The sequence below is a fragment of the Anser cygnoides genome, chromosome 9 (assembly GCF_040182565.1).
Source record: "Anser cygnoides isolate HZ-2024a breed goose chromosome 9, Taihu_goose_T2T_genome, whole genome shotgun sequence".
NCBI lineage: Eukaryota > Metazoa > Chordata > Aves > Anseriformes > Anatidae > Anser > Anser cygnoides.
The window spans coordinates 26,122,467-26,141,054 of record NC_089881.1 but is presented as its reverse complement, the minus strand read 5'-3'; the positions used below and the strand labels follow the sequence as shown (position 1 = coordinate 26,141,054).

The following is an 18,588-nucleotide window of genomic DNA, read 5'->3' as shown; positions in this document are numbered from 1 at the left end:
GGAAACAGCTGAGGTTGCAGAGGTGCTGGCAGCATGATGCGAGGCTGCAGCGCCCGTGGCACAGCACTGGGTATGGCCGAGCACCCACAGCTCTGCCTGCCGCCTGGGGGAACGCTGCTCCGCGTCCGCGGGGGGACCGAGTGTCTCCATTCCTCTGATGCGCTGGCGGCGTATAGCAGTGCCGTACGGGGCTGCTTCAGGCTCCGTGTCCTCATGCTAGGGTAGTACAGTGAATGTTATCATTAACTGGAATGAAGTTAAACATCAACAGCAAAGAAAAGAGAACAGGGGTACGAGAGGATCCCGTGTCTGTCCATTACAGCATGTGCACGTCTTTGTTCTGCAGAAAATGTTCATCCATTTATTTAGTGTTTCAATTTATTATAATGACCGTTAATTCTTCTGAGAAGTTATTTTTATTCCACTGGAAAACTGAAGTTAAAGCTGTCATACTCTTCATAATGGATCGTAGCTGGTTTGCACTTTGCTGCCTCTCTAGATGGTCTAAATTCAGCATTGAAGCTACTGCAGAACTCCCCTCTGCGGCATCCCGATTGTACGTGGTGAACTGTCGTTTTTGTTGTATCCCCACTGCATGCACTTAAATCCATTTAAAGCTGGCATGTATCAGTAGAGCTTAAAAATTAATTCTAAATCAGTAAACTCGTTTATGAGTATTTACAAAGGAGTTTGGACAGGCTGAGCTGAGCGGATCATAAAGAATTGTTCCTTATACAGCTGGAGAGGTGTGGATTGTGCCATGGCTCAGGCTGCAATGTAAGGCCAAATTCCTTTCCTGTGAGCTTGACTGTATGATTGCTGCCAAGTCACAGGAGTCCATAAAGGCACTCGCAAACTGATATACAGTGCGATCCATAGAGAGCATCTGGAAGGAGAAGCGTTCTGCTCGACAAAAAGGAACATTCTCTGCCACTCAGCACATGAGAGTTCACCACTTGCAAGCCTTTGTATCTGGTATTTAATGTCCCCGAGCTAGGTCTTGAAAATAATTGCTCTTTTCGATAAGCCTATATAACCTGAAGTGAAGTGAGATGATTACGATAATTTATTTTGGTTATTTTGCTGTTTGAAAGAAATGGTTAATTATGATACAGAGCAAGCAGACACCGAGCTAGGTAAACTGGCTTGTGACACATGTTCTTCGGTTTTCTCTTAGAGAGAAAAATGTGTTCTCTGTACTTCATTCTAGCTTCTGGCTTTTATCACTGACAACACAAGACCACAACCTGCCTCAAAGCACTGCCCCGGAATGTCAGCCCTTGCCTCAGCGAGCTCCATGGCCCAGCGAGCCGGCGCGGCAGCGGGCTGGTCCCGAGCACCAGCCCCGTGCGCGTGGCTCGGTTCTGCAGGGCCACACGGGGTGCCAGCGGCTCAGCAGCCCTTTTCCTCCTTGTCCAGGTTCTCAGGGGAGAAGGAACATGCAGAAACAAGAACAGGAAGCACTTTGCAGAATTACAGACAAATTGCCGCTTGCAATTCTCTTTTTAGGTTTTCCAAGTAATGACAGAAATGTTAAATTTTTCTTCTCTTGCTTTCAGACTGCATTTTTCAACATTTTCAGCCTCTTTATTTGTCTTTCATCTCCTGAGAAAATTTGAATGAAGATGTAAATGAAACATGAGCGTTTGACACCACACATGGATCCAGAAATGTATATTTAACAGCGCAGGACTCACTAGGAAGGAGCCAGGCAAAATCTTCTGAGGGCTGCGAAGAAACTTTCTTGCTTTATGTGTGCATACCTTAGCCCGCTCTTACCAGTTTTAATGCCATGCCCCAGATACTTCAACATAAAAAGAAAAGATACAACATTGAAAATATGTAATTTCAGCCTGTAGAAATGAAAAACCAAAGCACTGTAGATAAGACCAGGTGTAACTATGAGCAGCGTTGTACCAGGAACCACAGTCCACAGAGCTCCCCGTCACGCGAGGACCACCAGCACTGTCACCCGGCTCAAACCTTGGACAAGTCTCGGGCCATGCCCTAGCTCCCTACAGCAGGACAGCATCCCAGGCCGTGTTCCAGTGCATTCAGCACAGCTTGGCTTTTGTTTCCATAGCCATCAAGTGCGTGCCACGCTCGCCTCCAGTTTCAGGTGCTTGTGAGGCCTTTACCGAGGGAGTGGAACTCGGCGGGGTCGGTGCCTGTTCCCTGAGCAAGGCCCTCGCCTGTCGGAGCTCTTCCCCACTAGGTAAGGTGTGCGAGCGTGGGCCTGCCCGCAGCCTGCGCTCCGCCAGGCCGCACGCTGTCCTGCCGGCCTGCGGGAGTAAGTTGGGCCCCGCGACTCCCACAGTACGTTTTTTTCTGAGTAACTTGAAAAGTATTTAAGCCCTTCATTCACATCCATAAAACAACTCATTCACCGCAGCTCTGCTGGGCAAGGTTTCTGCTTACTTTGGGTCCAGTATTGCCTCTCTGGAAGAATGCCTTTTTCAAGGTCTTGGTCACCTTCAGTTTGATTTCAGGCATAAAATTAATCTAGCAGTAATTCCGAAGCCAAGTGAAAAGCAATAAAAATATTTTGTCTAAGGGAACTTGTTTCAGAGATAAAATTAATAATCTCAGAAAGCCAAGTTTACTGCTTAGGCAGAGCGCACTAGCTGTTCTCCTTCAGACAGAGGCCTTTGGCAAAACATTACTTTGTCTATCCACATCTTTTTTTCCCCTCCTTTTGAATCCAGACTTCTTCTCTTTTGGGAATCTGTTCTTGGCTCAGAAAATGCCTCTCTGTCCCCAGCTCTTTTCTCTCTTTAGTCTCGTTAAAAGCATTGTATGAATTCTCACACTTCTCACTGTGTTTCTAACTTGCTCTTGTTTCAGCTGAAGGTCTTTATTTTCCTTCCTGCAATATTCCCTTTCACATACCCCCTCTCCTTTTTTTCTTCCTCACAACTGCATCTATCGGTTCTAGAATTCCAATTGCCAGGACTGCCATTTGCAGGTCAGGCGATAAATGTGCTTTTTAGTGGCGCTCTGTAACGCTTTGCAGTACTGGGAGCTGTGCGAGCACAGAACCGTCTCGGTGTGTTGAGACCTTCACCCGTGCTTCGCTGCTGCAGGAGGAATCCCTGTCTGCTGTCCGAAACAAGGGCAGCCGTAGTGCTAGTTCAGTGGTCTCTGAAAACCAACCTAGGTTCTCTGCCATTGCTTTTACTAGCTTGCACTAAGCACAGACCCCCAGGAAGGAGATGTCTGCGCAGACAGCTGGGGATCTCCTTTGTCCAGGAGAGAGATGAAGCTGAAGTCAGTTTGGTGGTGCCAGTTCTGTATTTCCTATTGCAGCAGTCATATAGAGGGTGTAGCAGAAGTAGGGCTGAAATGTATGGTTCCCTGACCAATCCTTAATATAACAACTTCTGGACCCCTTCAAAAATCACACACATTAGACAGGCTATAAAAAAAATCAAAAATGCAAGAAGAAAAATATAACAATACAATAATACCAAGGAGCCACAAAGCTTTGTTTGGTATGCCTTTTCTTATACTGATTTCCTCTTCGTTTTGCAGAAGTCACTTGCAACTTGCATTTTCTTTCTCTCCAATGGCAGAACCAGCAGAAAGGGGCAAAGTTGAAATCTGAAGGATGTACATTTAATTCTCTGCTCTGTCAAGAGGTTTCCTAGCTGGTCATGGACATGTCATTTACGTCTTTGCGACTTGATAAAAAAACGGGGTCCTTTCCATCTCAGAGGGCAACGATAGAGCTGCAGCTGACCAGGTAATAAGACAAGTACTTCTAAGAGATGCTTCAGTTGTGGTTTTAATCCTTGGGTTTTTAATGGGAGTTGTTGTGCTGAGTTGTAAGTGCTGAGATGTGCTTTGGGGTTTTGTGTACTTGTTTTATATATGCATATGTATATAAACATAAAAGCTGTATGCATTTGTATAATTTATCAGAATTATTTTGGTAGGGCTGTGTGGGTTCTTGTGCATTGCTTATCTAATTGCATTCACAGTTAATAGCCTCCTTTCTTAATTAACATAAGGTTCTTTTAGAGAAGCGAATGATGGGAATGATGTCAAAAGGGCTCACTGAAGAAGAAAGACAATCAGTTCTAAAATGGTGGTGTAGTGGATGAGAAAATGGAAGGATGTAACAAAAGTTCAGCCTGGGATATATCTCTTCATTCCTAAGGATCTTTAGAGAAGCAGAGATGAAAATGAACTCTGAAGTTCTGAACAGTAGGTTAGGAAATAAGTCACAGTCAAGGTGAAGGTGGAAAAAAGGGCTTAGAAAATATGATAGAAGTTATTTCCAAATGAGAGGAACACTGAAGTGATTGCTAGAAAATAAGAGCAGAAATCTGACCGCAAGGGTGATAACTGTAGAAAATTACGCTTGAGCTTAATGAAACCATAGTGGTAAATTTCAGCACACACTAACAGACTAAATCCTGACAATTAAAATGTATTTGAGTTAACTAGCAGGTTCAGAGTTGAATCGGGAACGCTTCCAATAGCTTGAAAAAGAAAGATAATAAAAGAAGTGCCAATTTTTCAGAATGTTTAGGAAAGGAACAATCTTTCATATACTGATCTTGACCAAAAAAACAAGCACCACAAAAACCTTCTTACACGTTGTTTGGAGAACTCCCAGTGCACCGTACATTACAACGTAGAAGGAAGGGTGAAACGAGAGAATGGCTTCTCACTTAGCAGATGCGGGAATTCTGTCAAACTCATTGTCATGGAGGTGCAATTAGTCACGTTACAGCCAAAATCATGGTCTTTCTGAAGTCAGTAATAAAACTCCTGCAGCCTTTCATGGAACCCAGATCTCACCCGTTATGTATGCGTTGATGCATAGTTTCCACTGAAGGGACCTCAGCCAAGAAGCTAAGTGAAGCGTGGAATCTGAATGTGGAGAGTACAAATGGCAAACTCCATTTTAAGGAGGAAAGGCACACTAGAGTTTCAACTCATTAGAGAAAAAACGTTTATAAGCTTATGTGCCTCACACTCCAGATTTCCTCATTTTCTGATTCTGTTGCTATGACAGCCATAAAATTCCAGGATTTTAATGCAGCAAAGGGAAAGTCAGGTGCGTAACTCTGGGTCAATCAGTTGTCTTGTTGCCTGACAGTGAACCAGGTTTGGCATTCCTGAAAATCAGCCCAGTTAAGGTATGCCATCAAATAGGGCTTGGGTGTCTAACCAGAGAGATGCAGGTTTGAACGTCTCAGCCTGCGTTCCCAGCGCCTGCCACGTCTGTAGAGCTGCAGCACCGGGTTGGGGCTCCCGGGGGTTCCCGGGGCGCAGGCTCAGCGCGAGGCAGACGGGCACAGCCCAAAAGGGTCTATAGAAATGGGAGGTTTTCCTGCCCCAGCTGTAAGGAATGACACCTGAGGTGAATCAAACCTATAAGCTATTATCTATCATTATGGAAGTTGACCACAAACATAGTGGTTCTTCAGGAACCATTTAAAAAAAAAAATTATTATAGTATGAACGGAATTTTCATTCCTTTTTTTTTTTTTTTTTTTTTTAACTAAGGCTAAGACTAGCTCTTTGGAAACATCCACCCAATTCCCTCTTCCCCCTGCCATTAATTCAGGCATTTTCTGTGCAACATGCAGGCAAAGAAAGAATAAAGAAAGAGCAGACAGAAAATAGCATCCTTCAGCTGCAAAGATGTGGTTGTACAGGCTCCCAAGATTTCTTTAGTTTCTAATAGCAACCACAAAATGTCTTCAGCTATGGCAAGCAACGCTTCAGTCCTTTTGTTGGGAAATGTTTGAAGTACCTTATCTTCCTGCTAGGCTGTTGAAATGGCAACATCTTATGAACTATTGTAATCAGTTAAAAGAGTTCATATCTACATTTTTCAGAGCCTTTTCCTTGACTGTTCCCTTACAGAAAGGGCATTCTTTGGATTAATGAGTTGAAATTCACTTTCAGAATTGCAGACATGTAAATGCAATCCTAAAACTGGAAAAACACTGTATAGAAATAAATTGGAGATGAAGGGACTCAGCCTTCTGTTTCTCAATTCTCCTTTAAAATTCAGATTCATTGCACGTTCACTGAACAAAACTTACAAGTAGGTGTAACTTTTGGAAAGTTTGATAACATTTTATAGAAATTACCTACTTTAACAATAGGCTAATCCCAGTGAAACTAATTATCTCCACTGAAGTCCGTGCAAGTTTTACTAGTGAAAGTATTGTAGATATAAAACTTGCTGGAAAATAAAAAGCAGCAGGAAAAGAGGACAGATAATTCCAGCAAGGCAGGAACTGGTTCTCACATCAGAATCAAAGTCCCACATACAGACACAATGCGGTCAAGATGCTGAAGTCTCCATAGCTCCTGCTGGGAAGCTCCCAGACACCGAACAAATGATGGACGGGGTTGCTGCGTAGCTGCCCTCTCCCTGCAGGAGATGCCCTGTGGATCCACCCCCGATGCAGGCAGTGAACAAACATTATCCGGGCAGGTTGCTGTTAACAGACCTGGTTAACCAGTAGCATCAGCTTAAGTGTTAGTAAACATAGGGTTGTTTTTATAATCGTGCGGACAGGAAGTTCATAACTTGCATGACAAGAACCAAGGCGGTAGCAGACCTCAAGCACCAGGCATATTTCAGTGGGTGCTCATTCTTTCCTACTCCTTTTCTGCTGTCCTGTTCCAAAATACATCCCAGTGTAACAGTAAATATTGAGACTTGCTTCAAAGTCGATAGTCCTTGATGGAAACATCAATTCCCGCTGTATATTTCCCATTAACTTAAGCTGACATCACATCTGAAGTGCCTCAGAGGCACACTGATGCACCCGAAGCGGCTCACAGGCTATGGGTTTTAGAAGGTGTGTACAACTGGACCTCGCTGGGACCATCAGTAGTGGGAGAGGAGGGGTGGTTCTGGGCACAGGATAGGGAGAGAATAAATTGGCAGTGAAACATTTGTTTCCATATGCACTGGCTGAAAGGAAGGCAATTAGAATGCAGGCATCAACAGGTTCTTTATTACCGCAGTGCAATCTGTTGGGGGTGTTTTGTCCCTGAAAGCTTTTAGCTAATGCTGCAGAGCTTTCTGCCTGTGCTGATTATTTTAGCAACAGCGAAAACGATTTAGAGAAAAACTGAAGGAATTAAGGAACCCACCTTTGGCTGTCTGATAGATTTATATTTGCAATTTAGCTGAGTGTTACCCAGAGCAAAATCTCTCACAGCCTGTATCTGTACGGGGCAGAGCAGGGAGAGGAGCGAGGCTGCGTCCCTGCTGGGTGCCGGGGCTGTCGGTGCGCTGCGACTGCCTGTGGCAGCCGGGGAACGAGTGTCCTCCCCAGCACAGATCTCCTGCTCGCACTGGCATCGCTCCCTCGAAGTTCGTGTCCCTGCCAGAGCGGAGGAAGCAGTAGCAGAAGCACTCCGCCAGTGGCCTGGCTGCAGCACACTTGCATCTGGTCTGTGCTTCAGTTTGGGGTGACCTCTGTCGCTCCTGTTGTCGTGGCAGGGTTTTGGGAGACAGTGAGAGTCTTATTCATTCATGCATGCTAATTACGAGATGGAGACTGGCACTAATCTGAGAACAGTTGGCTCTTTTCCAAGTAACTGTAAACAGACTGCCTGAAGTCATGAAAAGAGCTTAAAAAGGATATTTATATTGATACTTCATAGCTGCCAGTACAGTGCATGGGACCTGGCTTTGAAAAAGGACAATTCTGAAGCAGTGTAACTCACAGCAAATTTACAGGGTTTATTTCTGCTGCAGTCAGTTTCCACGGGCATTGGTTCTTGTTTCACATCTCCCTATGTCCTCAAAACGACTGGGAGAGAGAGGGGACTGATTAAAGTATGGATTAAGAAGCATTGATGCAGCAAACAGTGCAAGTCCCTTTATTTAAAGACACTTCTAGAGACTTTTCCTGAATATCTCCAGGTTATCTGCAAAGCTGAAGAACTAGAGCCCCCCCCAACACAGAAGAGCTCGGCAATGTATATGAAAGCTTTTTGAAACTGAACATACAAAATGCCCAAGTATTTTTCTTCCTCTTCTGTCACATTGCACATAGTAACTTGCTAGAAGAGTTAATGTTTAGGAGATTCAGTTCATATAAATCAGTATAATTCATCTGGATTTTAAACCTTTTAGTTCATCTTATGTATGTGTTAGATAAGCAAATAATAGGTGAGATAAATGCAGTGATTGCTCTTCCACAGCTCTAAAATTCCATTGGGATAACACGAAAAAGCTGTTAATGCGTAAGAAGCTAATCATCTGCACGTGGTACCAGAAGAAGATAAGGAGTAAGAATAATATGACAGCAGTTTTGTGCATTTGTTTTGTGGTTTGGTAGCACAAGGCTGGCCTTGTAAAGGCGCTAAGCATGGTAAAACTTTTGAATATATATTTAACTTCCAGCATAGAAGTACACGTGTAGTGCTGAGCATGAAGGGAGCCCCGGAGTCTCTCCGGTCTGATCTCCCATATGCACGAGCCGTCCCAGTTTACTCAGTTACTGGTGCACTGAGGTTTGTGGAAGAGGTTATCAGGCTGAGAAAAGTATGCTCTTGATTTGAATGTGGGGAAAGATGAATAATCCCTCATTTTCCTTGGTGGATTTTCAGGGAATAACCGCATTCACCACTGAACGTATCTGTGCACGCCTTTTAATTGTCTGCCTGGTAGTAGCTATGATAAACAGTCTTCTGGGTAGCAAGGGGGTTATTGGCATGTTTAGTGGCAGGCAGGTACAGAAATGCTTTCTGGTTTGGTGCAGATTCATTACGTGAACTTTTAGGTCATTTGTACTAGCTAGGAAACAGAGGATAGACTTATTTTGACTTATTTTTCACTAGTGAATGTTCAAGGTCACTGACTGGGTTAACCTGATTGCTGTGAAGACAGGGATGAAAGCTGTACTAGCAGAGTTCTTCCCTGTGTCCAGTGTTCGGGGTTTCACACTTGAACTTGAGCTTCACACAAGCTGAGCCTTGTAACCAGCCCTACAGACAGGCACGCTCTCCCTTCCTCTATTTAGTTCATTTCAGATTTTTCTCAGCTAAAAAAGCACCTTACTGATTTTACTCTGAGACTTTACTTTGTATGAGGTTATGAGGTGTTAATAACTACATTTCAAGTTCCTTCTTCTCTTAAATTATATAGTTGGTTCTACTTCTATTACAACTTTAATTTTATTGCGAGTCTTATTTCTTTTATACAGGGTGTGAAATCGAACGCTGAGGTGGCCATTCAGAAACAAAAATTATTCTTGTAAGTGCATCATAGTTAATAAGTATGTGTGACAGAATAATCTTGTAAAAGCTGATTACCTCAATTATTAATAATTAGGATTTATGAGTTAAGTAACATGCTGCAACTGTATCCAATTTCTTGGCAATTTCATATGGAAAGTTATGAGATAATTTTAGAAAGAATTCTCTGTGTGAATTTTCTTTATAATTACCACATAAGGCTGTGAAATCCTAAGTGACAATTGAACTAGCATTTTAGGTTATGCCTGTGGCTTTTCCTTGCGTGCTTTGGTTGTTTGAAGTTGGTGTGGTGATTTGAAGTTTTGTCTCATTGGTGAGACATGCACATTTGTCACTTTTAATTTCAATGTGCCTTGCTTCATTTTATTCTTACTAATTTTTTTTGTTTTTCCTGGATTTTTCTGGCAGAAGAATTTATTTATCTAAAGTTCATGCATTTGTACATGTGGTTGGACGAGTAATAATGCAATTTTAATCTACTTATTTTTTTTCCAATTCATTGATACACGAACTCTTGAAGTCTGGAGAAAAGAGCAATTAAAATTCTAACAATTTTTTCTTTTTTGGGGGGCCCTTCTCCCTTAAAGTTCAGCCAGGAAGTTAAGCAGGTGCCTGTCTTTATATAAGCAAGTGGTTTTGCTGACTGGCGTTGGAAAATTTGTGCTCTCAAAGTTAGGCACGTATTGATGCACCGGAGTGTGTTACAGCCTGTGTGCAGCCACGTCTGGCACCTTCTCCTCCATCCCCTTACTCTCACGTGTCCAGGGCACGGTCAGTTAGCAAGCCTCTGCAGTAGTTTGCCTTCAAGTCTGGTGACAGTCTTCCTTGTCACTACAGTTCTCTCCTTGTCCATAACTAAATTCCTGTCTTGTAACAAACACGGCTATCACCTCAGCTTTCAAACTTCCCAAGAACTGGTCTGAGATTTGGCATCTGCCAAACAGAAACCTGGTGGCATTTTTTGGTTAAATGTACTCTCACAGAGATGAACCAACCCCCCTTGTTCCTGCCAACTGTAGTGACTCAATTGGTTTTCTAAATCTGGGAGTATTTCCTACCCCGTGGACAAAGCTGTCAGCGCTCGTACAGGGACCGTCTGTGCCACAGCTGCGTAGCACACCCATCCCTGCGTCCCTCTCCCCGTGGCCCCAGAACTCCCTACTACAAACCCCTGAGTCTGGGGCCCTAAAGAAAGCCCCTCCAGGTGGTTGCTGGGTGGCAGAGCTCTGCCAGCAAAGCATTCGCCATGCGGTGTTGCTGTTGTGTGCTGTAAAACAGATGGGCCATAGGCCCAGGTCTCCACATTAAAGCTTTGTGTGCTACTCTTTTTAGGCTGAAATCTGTGGAGAAATCAAGTTTGTATCTTGCAGGTGACGGCAGCCCTGGCAGCCAGGTGGGAGGAAAGGTGTTCAGCTTAACAAAGCTTCCGCTGGCCTGAGCTGCTTGGCTGTTTCCTGGAGCTCAGTGAGATGTAAATGACCTGAGTGCTTCGCAGCTGTGGGTGGCAGAACGGCTGAGAGGGAAGGCCAAGATGAACAGCCATAGGTATGCACCACACGTTCTTCAGCGCCTGATTTTCCCACCTCCAACACTCTGGGTTGGAGAGTATCCCAGGGCCAGGATCCAAGCATCCTCAAGTATTCAGGGTATTTCTGTTCTGCCATTCCTGGCAAGATGCATTGCACAGGGATGGAAATCAGACCTGGATTCCAACTTCCCTGCGTCTGAGGGAAGCCCAACAAGTAGTTCAGTTTTGAGGTTTAAGGCTAGGAAAGCAACAATTCTAAATTGTTATTTTGACAAGTAATCGTGGAACTAAATAAATACTTGTGCTGAATGCTCTGTGTACTGTGACGTGATGGCTTGTAAAATAGATTGCCAGCTGGGACCCTGCCTGCAGCGAGCCTCCTGCCCTGGTCAGAGCGGTGCTGGGGCAGTCAGCGCTGGTGTCCTGGGTGCTCCCCACAACCTGTGGGTGTCCCCCAGCCTCGGGGCCTCATCTGGGACCTGCCTGCAGGCGAGGGGCCGAGTAAGCGCTGCCCCCACACGAAGCACGTGTTCAGCTTTTCGTCTTAAATCCTACTCAGTTCTTCTAAGTTACCTAAAACACAGATTTTGCTGTCATTTGCCAGAATTGCCAGTAAATTCACCGTTCATTTCCCCTTTTCTTACCAGAAAGCCACTCCCAGCTTTCTCCCAGCATTTGAGCACCCAGTGAAGCAGTGACAGCTGCGCTAAGGCTAAGGAGCGGCCGGGCGAAAATCTGGTGTCCCCCGGGGGCTGAGGAGGTGGCAGGGCGGCACCACGGCTGCCCACAGCACCTGGCACCGCGTGAGAGATGAGTCCTTGTGCATTCCTCACAGGATTACCACAAGTGGTAAGCTTTGAGGAAAGGCCTCGAGCACCTGCGGGCTGACCAGCTTTTCCATCTATCCAGACTGGTCTAGGTGTCGCCCTCTCCACAGAACTTAGGCGCTTTGTGGACCTGGCGGCCCACGGGACACGCATCTTTACGTTAACACCGGGGTCAATTAATTCGTGTTTTGGTGAGGTGCGGCTTCGTTTGTTCACGGTGAGGCCCGCGCTCTCTCAGAGCCGGCGTTTCACCAGCCCACGGGGCCCTGCGGTGCCGGCAACCGGGGCCGGGCTCCCCGTGGAGCGCCCGTGCCCCGCCGCCGGTACCTGCGCGGCGCAGGCCCGCGCTCCGCGGGCGGCGAGGGCGGAGGGCAGGGGAGGGGCCGGGCGGCGGGGCCGTGCCGAGCCGTGCCGGGACAGCCCGGCGGCGGCCGCGAAGGGCTGCGGAAAGGCCGCGACCGAGCCGCAGGTGGGGCGGGAGGCGGCCGCCGTAACCCCCCCCCCCCCCCCCTTTCCTAAGCCGGGGGGGGCGCCGCGATGAGGTGAAGCCGCGGGGGGGCCGGGGCGGCGGGCGGGCCGCGGCCGGCAGCGGGGCGCTCGCAGGTGGGAGCGGAGCCCGGCGGCAGCCCCCGCCCCGCCGGCGGGGAGCGCGGCCCCGGGGGTGCGGGCGAGCCGGGGCAGCTTCTGCCCGTGCTGGCCCGTCCCCTCCCCCGCTGGCCCGGCGCCCGCCGTGCGGGGTTGCGGCGGTGCGACGAGCCGAGCCGAGCCGTGCCGTGCCGAGCCGCTTCCCCCCGGGCGAGCTGCGGGGCCCGGCGCGGGGCAGGGCGCGCTGCTTCCGCCTGGAGGCGGCGGCGAGGAGCCGGCGATGGACGGGGGCAGCGAGGCCGAGCTCGGCGGCAGCGGCGCGGCGCCGCTGTGGAAGAGGAGGGCGACGCCGCGGCAGCACGCCCGGGGCAAGCCCCGGCCGCAGTCGTACCAGAGCCCCAGCGGGGTGCTCGTCACCGACTTCCCGGTGGAGGACAGGTGCGCCTTCACCGTCACCCAGCCCGCAGAAACCATCAGCACCCGCCCGGGCGGCGCCGCGCCCCGGAGGGCGCCCCCCTGCTTCAGCTCCGACACGGGACCGGCGTCCAACGGGACCCTGCGGCCTCCCGGCTGCCCGGCCGCCTGCCCCGAGCAGCCCGCTCGCCTCCTGGCGCTGGTCTCCACCGGCCCCCTCGGCATCGCGGCGAACGGCGCGGCCGCCCCGGCGGGCAGGCAGCCGGCTCGCGGCTCGCGGAGGGCCCCCGGCCCGCCGGCCCTCGCACCGCAGCGGGACCGGAGCGCCTCGACCCCCGGCCCGCAGCCCTCGCCCGCCGCAAATGCGCGGTCCCCGACCGACGGCGCGGCCGTGCCGCCCTGGCAGCCCAGCCAGCCTTATAAAAACCCCGAGCAAGTGCCAGCGGGGCCCGCCGCCGTTTCCCGGGCGATTTCCCCGGAGCGAGACTTAACTCCTCAGGGCCCGGCCCCCGAGGGCCAGCTCACGGAGCAGCCGTCCGTCATCCTGAGCACGAACAGCCCCGCCGCTCTCAAAGTGGGCAAGCAGCAGATCATCCCCAAGAGCTTGGCTTCTGAGATAAAGGTGACGAGCAAAAGCGGCAGCCACAATGCAGAGACGAACAAGAGGGTGCTCAAGGTCCGCAGCATGGTGGAGAGCCTCAGCGTGCCCCTGGTAGCCGACGCCGAGGAGGAGGCCGAGGGTGACCTGGACAGCCCGGGGACGCTGAGACGCGGCTTGCGGTCTACGTCGTACCGGAGAGCTGTAGTGAGCGGCATCGACTTCGACAGCTCTTCCAATTTCAAGAAAAAAAACAGGATGTCTCAGCCGATACTTAAAGCGGTTGTTGAAGATAAAGAGAAATTTTCTAGCTTGGGGAGGACAAAGGTAAGTTACGTTGACCGGCGAGCGATAGGTTGCTTTGAGTGTTGTAGACTACACGCTAGAGCAATGTGCGATCTCTAGTTGTCCATAAATGCTAGGTTTTATTCCTGTTTTTTGCTAGCAGCAGCCTTTTTGTAGTCATTGATGAGTCCCACAGATGACTTACGTGTGGTGCTTCCAAAGTGAAGTGGCAGAGACCTTAGGGACGCAGTTCTGTTGAAATCTAGGCAGCTCAAAAATGTGGCAATAGCAGCCTCATGCTTGCGTTTCCTGCTGGATTCCCCAGCACATTTAGGTTTAGTTTCACAATCAAATTGATATTATAAAACCTGTTCCCCAGAAAGTAGTAAACACGAAAAAAAAAAAAAAAGAGTCAAGCTGAGTTTATTACGTCCTGACTGTGAGAGAAAATGGACCGACAGAAAAATAAACTTACACCCTACGCTGGCTGAGACGTTACTTTAAAAGTACTTAAAAAAATCAGAGTATGGTTTTTAAATTGACAGACTCCACTTTGATTATCTTTTTTTGTGGCTTAATTCCAACACCTGCAAGTTACTGTTTTTTTAAACATCCTGGTAAATTTACGAAGAGTGTTTTGGAAATGTGTTATGAAGTACTCCAGGCAAAGGGCTAATGCTGTACGTGTTAAAATAATCATCAGCTTTTTGACAATTTTTAGCCAAATTAAAAATTACAGAAGCTGTTGTGAAAATGGGACAGGTGTTGAAATAGCAATAGATCAAATCGTGAACTACTCCTGAGAAAGGAGCTTTTTGGGTTTCGTTTTGGTAGTAGACTTTTATCAGTAACAGCAAGAAGTTGTTTAAAGTAGGATGCTGTGATATTGCCCTGTCTTTACACGCGAAACTCTTTCTGCCAGTAGCACTCTTGAAATTGACTACGTAGACCCAGCTTGTTGCACCAAAACAACTGTTTTATTTCAAAGGTTTGTCTTGGTCACAAAACATTCATTTACAAAATGCTTAATGTGGTTGTTCTTTGCAGAGTGTGTAGAAAGCTTTAGACAGCTACTCAGATCCACTCAGGTCACCTTAGAGCCTTGCAGCAAAGCCCAGAGACAGTGAAATGAGTTACAAGTTCATGGAGCTCTTGTAAAGTTAGTACATGTTATGCTTTTGAAAGCATAAGAACAATAAAACATTCGGGACAAAGATACATATAAACAACATGTGCATAGAAAAATCTGTGGTGGCTTTTCAGTTTCTCTGATGAAACAGTTGTTTTCACAAATACTTCTCCAACATAAAAGATTTATAGATCAGGGCCTTTAATTTGGAATAAAGTGGAAGTTCTTGTTATTGTTGATTATTTTGCTTTCTTCTTTTAATGTGTATATTTCTTTCCTCTTAAATTTATTAGAAGAAAACGCTGAAAGGACAAGGGACATTTGATGGGGAAGGTAAGCCCTTTTCTGTACAGACTTGATGGTATGTTCAATCACAAGAGAAGTTAACTTAAATACCATTTTGCACAATTCTTTAATACTTGGTCAGAGACTAAGTACCTTGTTTTTCAGTAAATTGATTATAATATGGAACCATAGTTTTGGCACTGGGTATATTTCAATGAATATTTTAATGAATATGGAATGGCAGGTTACAAATATGTTTTTGTCTGAAGGGTATCTTCTCAAATTAGACTCTTGTTCCTCTTAAAAGAATTGGTTGATGTGTCTATCTCAGCCCTAACAGCTCTATAGAATTACATAGGTAAGGCTTTCCCTCCAGCTGGGACTGTCTTCCTGCCTGTTTCCTGTGACTCCTGCCAGGTGTGAGACAGCTTTTGTGGATCAGCGTAGGGGCTGAGGGTCATCACCTGCAGCAGATACCTGAATTGTTATTCTCAAAGTTCAAGGTTAATGCAGCTTTTTCCCCCTTTTTGTCATAAGCAAAAATGCTGGGACCACTGGAGTGAATTCCTTGACTCCTTAATCCTTTACTTTTCTTGCTACCTAGCCTTCAAGCTCAAGTGTCAGAGGAACACTGCCCATGGATCTTCCCTTTTATGTTATTCGTTAATTCAGAGTTTTGTCAAGTTCGCTGCTCTTCCCAGTATTCCAGCACAAAAAAACTTGCCCGGCAGTAAGTGCGTGGATGTGTGATGGCAGTTTTGCCATCGTGAGAAATGGGAAGGGAACGTTCCACATCTCTGTCTCTGCCATTTTTGTAACTGAGTTAATGCTGGCAGTACTGAAACAGGTGAAAAGCACGTTTCATTTTCAGATTCATAGGCCCCATGCTTATTCAAACAACCTTTGAAGTTTCTGTTTTGAATAGTTCTGACTTGAGACTTCTGAAGATTGGGCTATTTCGTTCACTTAGTGAAGTGGGAAGAGAGTATTTAAAGCTGACAATAAAAGTAGACGTGTATTGGACTTACAATGGTCCTTCCGATTAAAATAGCCAGACCTCCGGATTAGTGACTCTGCTCTACTGCCACGCTTGTTCCGTTCTTAAATTGCTGGCTAATTATGAAACATTGTACAGCAAACCAAGGAAGAAAAAATTGTTGTCTGTTTTTTCTTGACAAAGGACACATCTGTTCTTTAATTCAGTCAGTGTGGATCTTTTTTGGTAGTGGTACAGTGATCCATTGTTACTGTACTGCACCATTGTCCATCCTAAATAAGATACTATCTTTGTCTTTTGGAGTTTGTGAACAGCACATTGACGTTTTCGTTTCTTTCATTGTTTAAATGTTACTTAATTTTTTTTTGAAAGCAGCTAAGCTAACTTTCTAGCAATTAATGACATACTATTGTTTTTTTATAGAAAATAATGTGTTATATCAGAACTATAAAGAAAAAGCTCTGGACATAGATTCTGATGAAGAGTCTGAGCCCCGAGAGCAGAAATCAGATGAAAAGATTGTTTTTCACTATAAGCCCCTGAGATCAACGTGGAGTCAGCTGTCGGTTGTGAGTATTAAGTCATTGCACAGCCAGCCAAACAGTGTCTGAGACTGTACTGAAACAAGTCCTTTTACTTGCTACTGGAATTTTCAGCTCAAGTTTTTCATCTTTTTTTTTTTTCCTTGCAAAATATAAGGTGGTATATTCTCTTATCAACACAAGGTATTCTGGATATTCTTTTAGCAACAGATTTGCAACCGTTCAAATGTTACTAATCCAAATCTTGGGCTCTCACTTTAGCTTTTACTCGGGTTTTGTGTAAGGTAACTCCAGCAGCTTAAAAATGCATAAGTCATGTTTTCTCCATCAATTTTAGTAGTTGTAGACTCATGTTCCTGCCAGAATCATTTTCTCTGGTTCCCTGACATCTCCCGTTTTCATTTGCTGGCACAAGTGTTTGTAGGCTCACGTCGCCATGCAGCAGACTGGTTAGAGGATCTGATTTGAAATTAACAAGAAAAAAATGTCAATGTAGTTTACAGTGAAATTAAATAGAACTTTGAAATGCAAAGGAATTTGGATTTCATAATCTTAGGCTTTAAGATACTTTTTCTTTTTTTAATATGTGCTGGATGGAATAATCAAGCACAGCTCTTTTGATTGCATATTCAGTTTAAGACTTTGTACTTTCCACAGTCCCCAGAAATGGTGGCTTAGACCTTGCCTGATAATGGTGGCAGCCAGGCCAGTGCAGGTCCTTAGAAAAGCTAGGAATTAGGCTAATGTCTGTCACTGGATCTGGCTGTTCTGAATGAGGCACTACCAGAAAGCCTTAAAAGGTAGGTTTAATTCCTAGCTGCATGTAAACTTGGAGTGGAATATGTGCTTTGTGGTTCCTTTCAATAAGTTGGGAGTGGTAGGGATCAAACCTTAAGTAGCATTTAGTCCTTTTTTGTTCTTCTTTTGACTAAACTTATTTCATAAGAACAACATGAAAGTCCTGATCAATTATTGGTTTGTTTTACATTGGTCTTTGTTTTACATACAAGACTATAAAATGAACTTTCTCAATTGCATTGCTTGCTAAGACTCAAATTTAGCGATTCTTTTAAAAAACAAAACAAGCAAGAAAACACCATAATTCACTAAAAATGTGAATTCTGTTAAAAGCTTTAATTAGTTACGAACAAGTTTCTGCTGAACTGCTCTCAGTTACTACAAGCCAACTCTAAGCTGATTGACTGCATATATGTAATGGAAAGCATTTTTAAAAGCTATTCAGATGGTAGTATTCTGCTATTGTTAGCAAAGCCTATTTAGTACATGCAGTGGGTTTTTCTTAGTAGCATTGTTAAACAAAGTAGCATTGAGCTCTTTCAGTCATTACTGTGATCTTGCTAGCATCCCTGCTGCTAAGCTGGAAAATCAATGATACTAAGTGATAATTCTGTAAGCTTTCCTAGTATGCATAATTTTGAGACCAAAGAAAGAGTAAAAATTCTGTGTTTCTGTGGTTAGTTTTATCTTTTGATCATTTCTGTGGTTTCTGGGGATAGCCATAAATATATATACATATACATATATATATATATTTAACTTGTAGAATGTAGAACCTCTCATCTCTATATATGACATAGGAAAGGACTGTTATCATACCACATGATCACCTAAAATATTTGACAGTTGGGGCCATTAGCTGTGTATACCCTAATAAACGAGTAACTAATGCTGAATAAGATCTGCAGGCTATTTAGGCTGTCTGTTTAGAAGAGCTGTCTGAGAGATACTGACAGTCTTGCAGTTCAAGGTATTGAAATATGAATACCTCATTGATTCAGTAACTATAAAGAAGCCAAGACAATGTGGTTTTAAAAATATTTGCTTTGAATTTTCTTTCAACGAATTGAGTATTTGAAATGTAGTTAGTTTTGCTTAATACTGCAAAAAAAGTTTGTTTCTAATGAAGTCAAATTAGTATTCTTCTGCCTTCTAGGCAAACTAGCAGTTAAATGCTCAAGAGCTGGAAAGAATGTTATTCAGTAATAATAATAATTGCGAAAACACTAATTTGTCTTGAGACCAAAGCAGTACAAAGACTGGCTCAGTAAGAGAACCATTGGTGTATCATGCTTACGGTTACACGAACCAGACTTGTTCTTTCCCATTTCGAATGTGGCAAACTTGCTTAGTGTCT

At 45.4% G+C, this 18,588-nt stretch overlaps 1 protein-coding gene and 1 long non-coding RNA gene across 5 annotated transcripts in view; both read left to right on the top strand.

The window, feature by feature from the left end:
- The first annotated feature begins 514 nt into the window (after positions 1-514).
- LOC106043503 (uncharacterized) lies at positions 515-11,163 on the top strand. Of its 4 annotated transcripts, none has more exons than XR_007161647.2 (4): positions 515-2,090; positions 3,573-3,742; positions 9,192-9,241; positions 10,614-11,163. It is a non-coding gene; the product is annotated as an uncharacterized lncRNA (long non-coding RNA). The 4 variants fall into 4 exon arrangements; XR_007161650.2 differs by having other exon boundaries at positions 515-2,215; XR_001211718.3 differs by lacking the exon at positions 515-2,090 and adding an exon at positions 2,226-2,316.
- Positions 11,164-12,100: 937 nt separating this feature from the next.
- Positions 12,101-18,588, top strand: part of ARHGEF26 (Rho guanine nucleotide exchange factor 26) — a 49,998-nt gene continuing 43,510 nt past the window's right edge. The window contains exons 1-3 of the mRNA XM_013193056.3: positions 12,101-13,522; positions 14,903-14,942; positions 16,315-16,460. Of these exons, the coding sequence (XP_013048510.3) occupies positions 12,464-13,522; positions 14,903-14,942; positions 16,315-16,460 (1,245 nt within the window). The 5' untranslated portion in view covers positions 12,101-12,463. The remainder of the gene's footprint in view (positions 13,523-14,902; positions 14,943-16,314; positions 16,461-18,588) is intronic.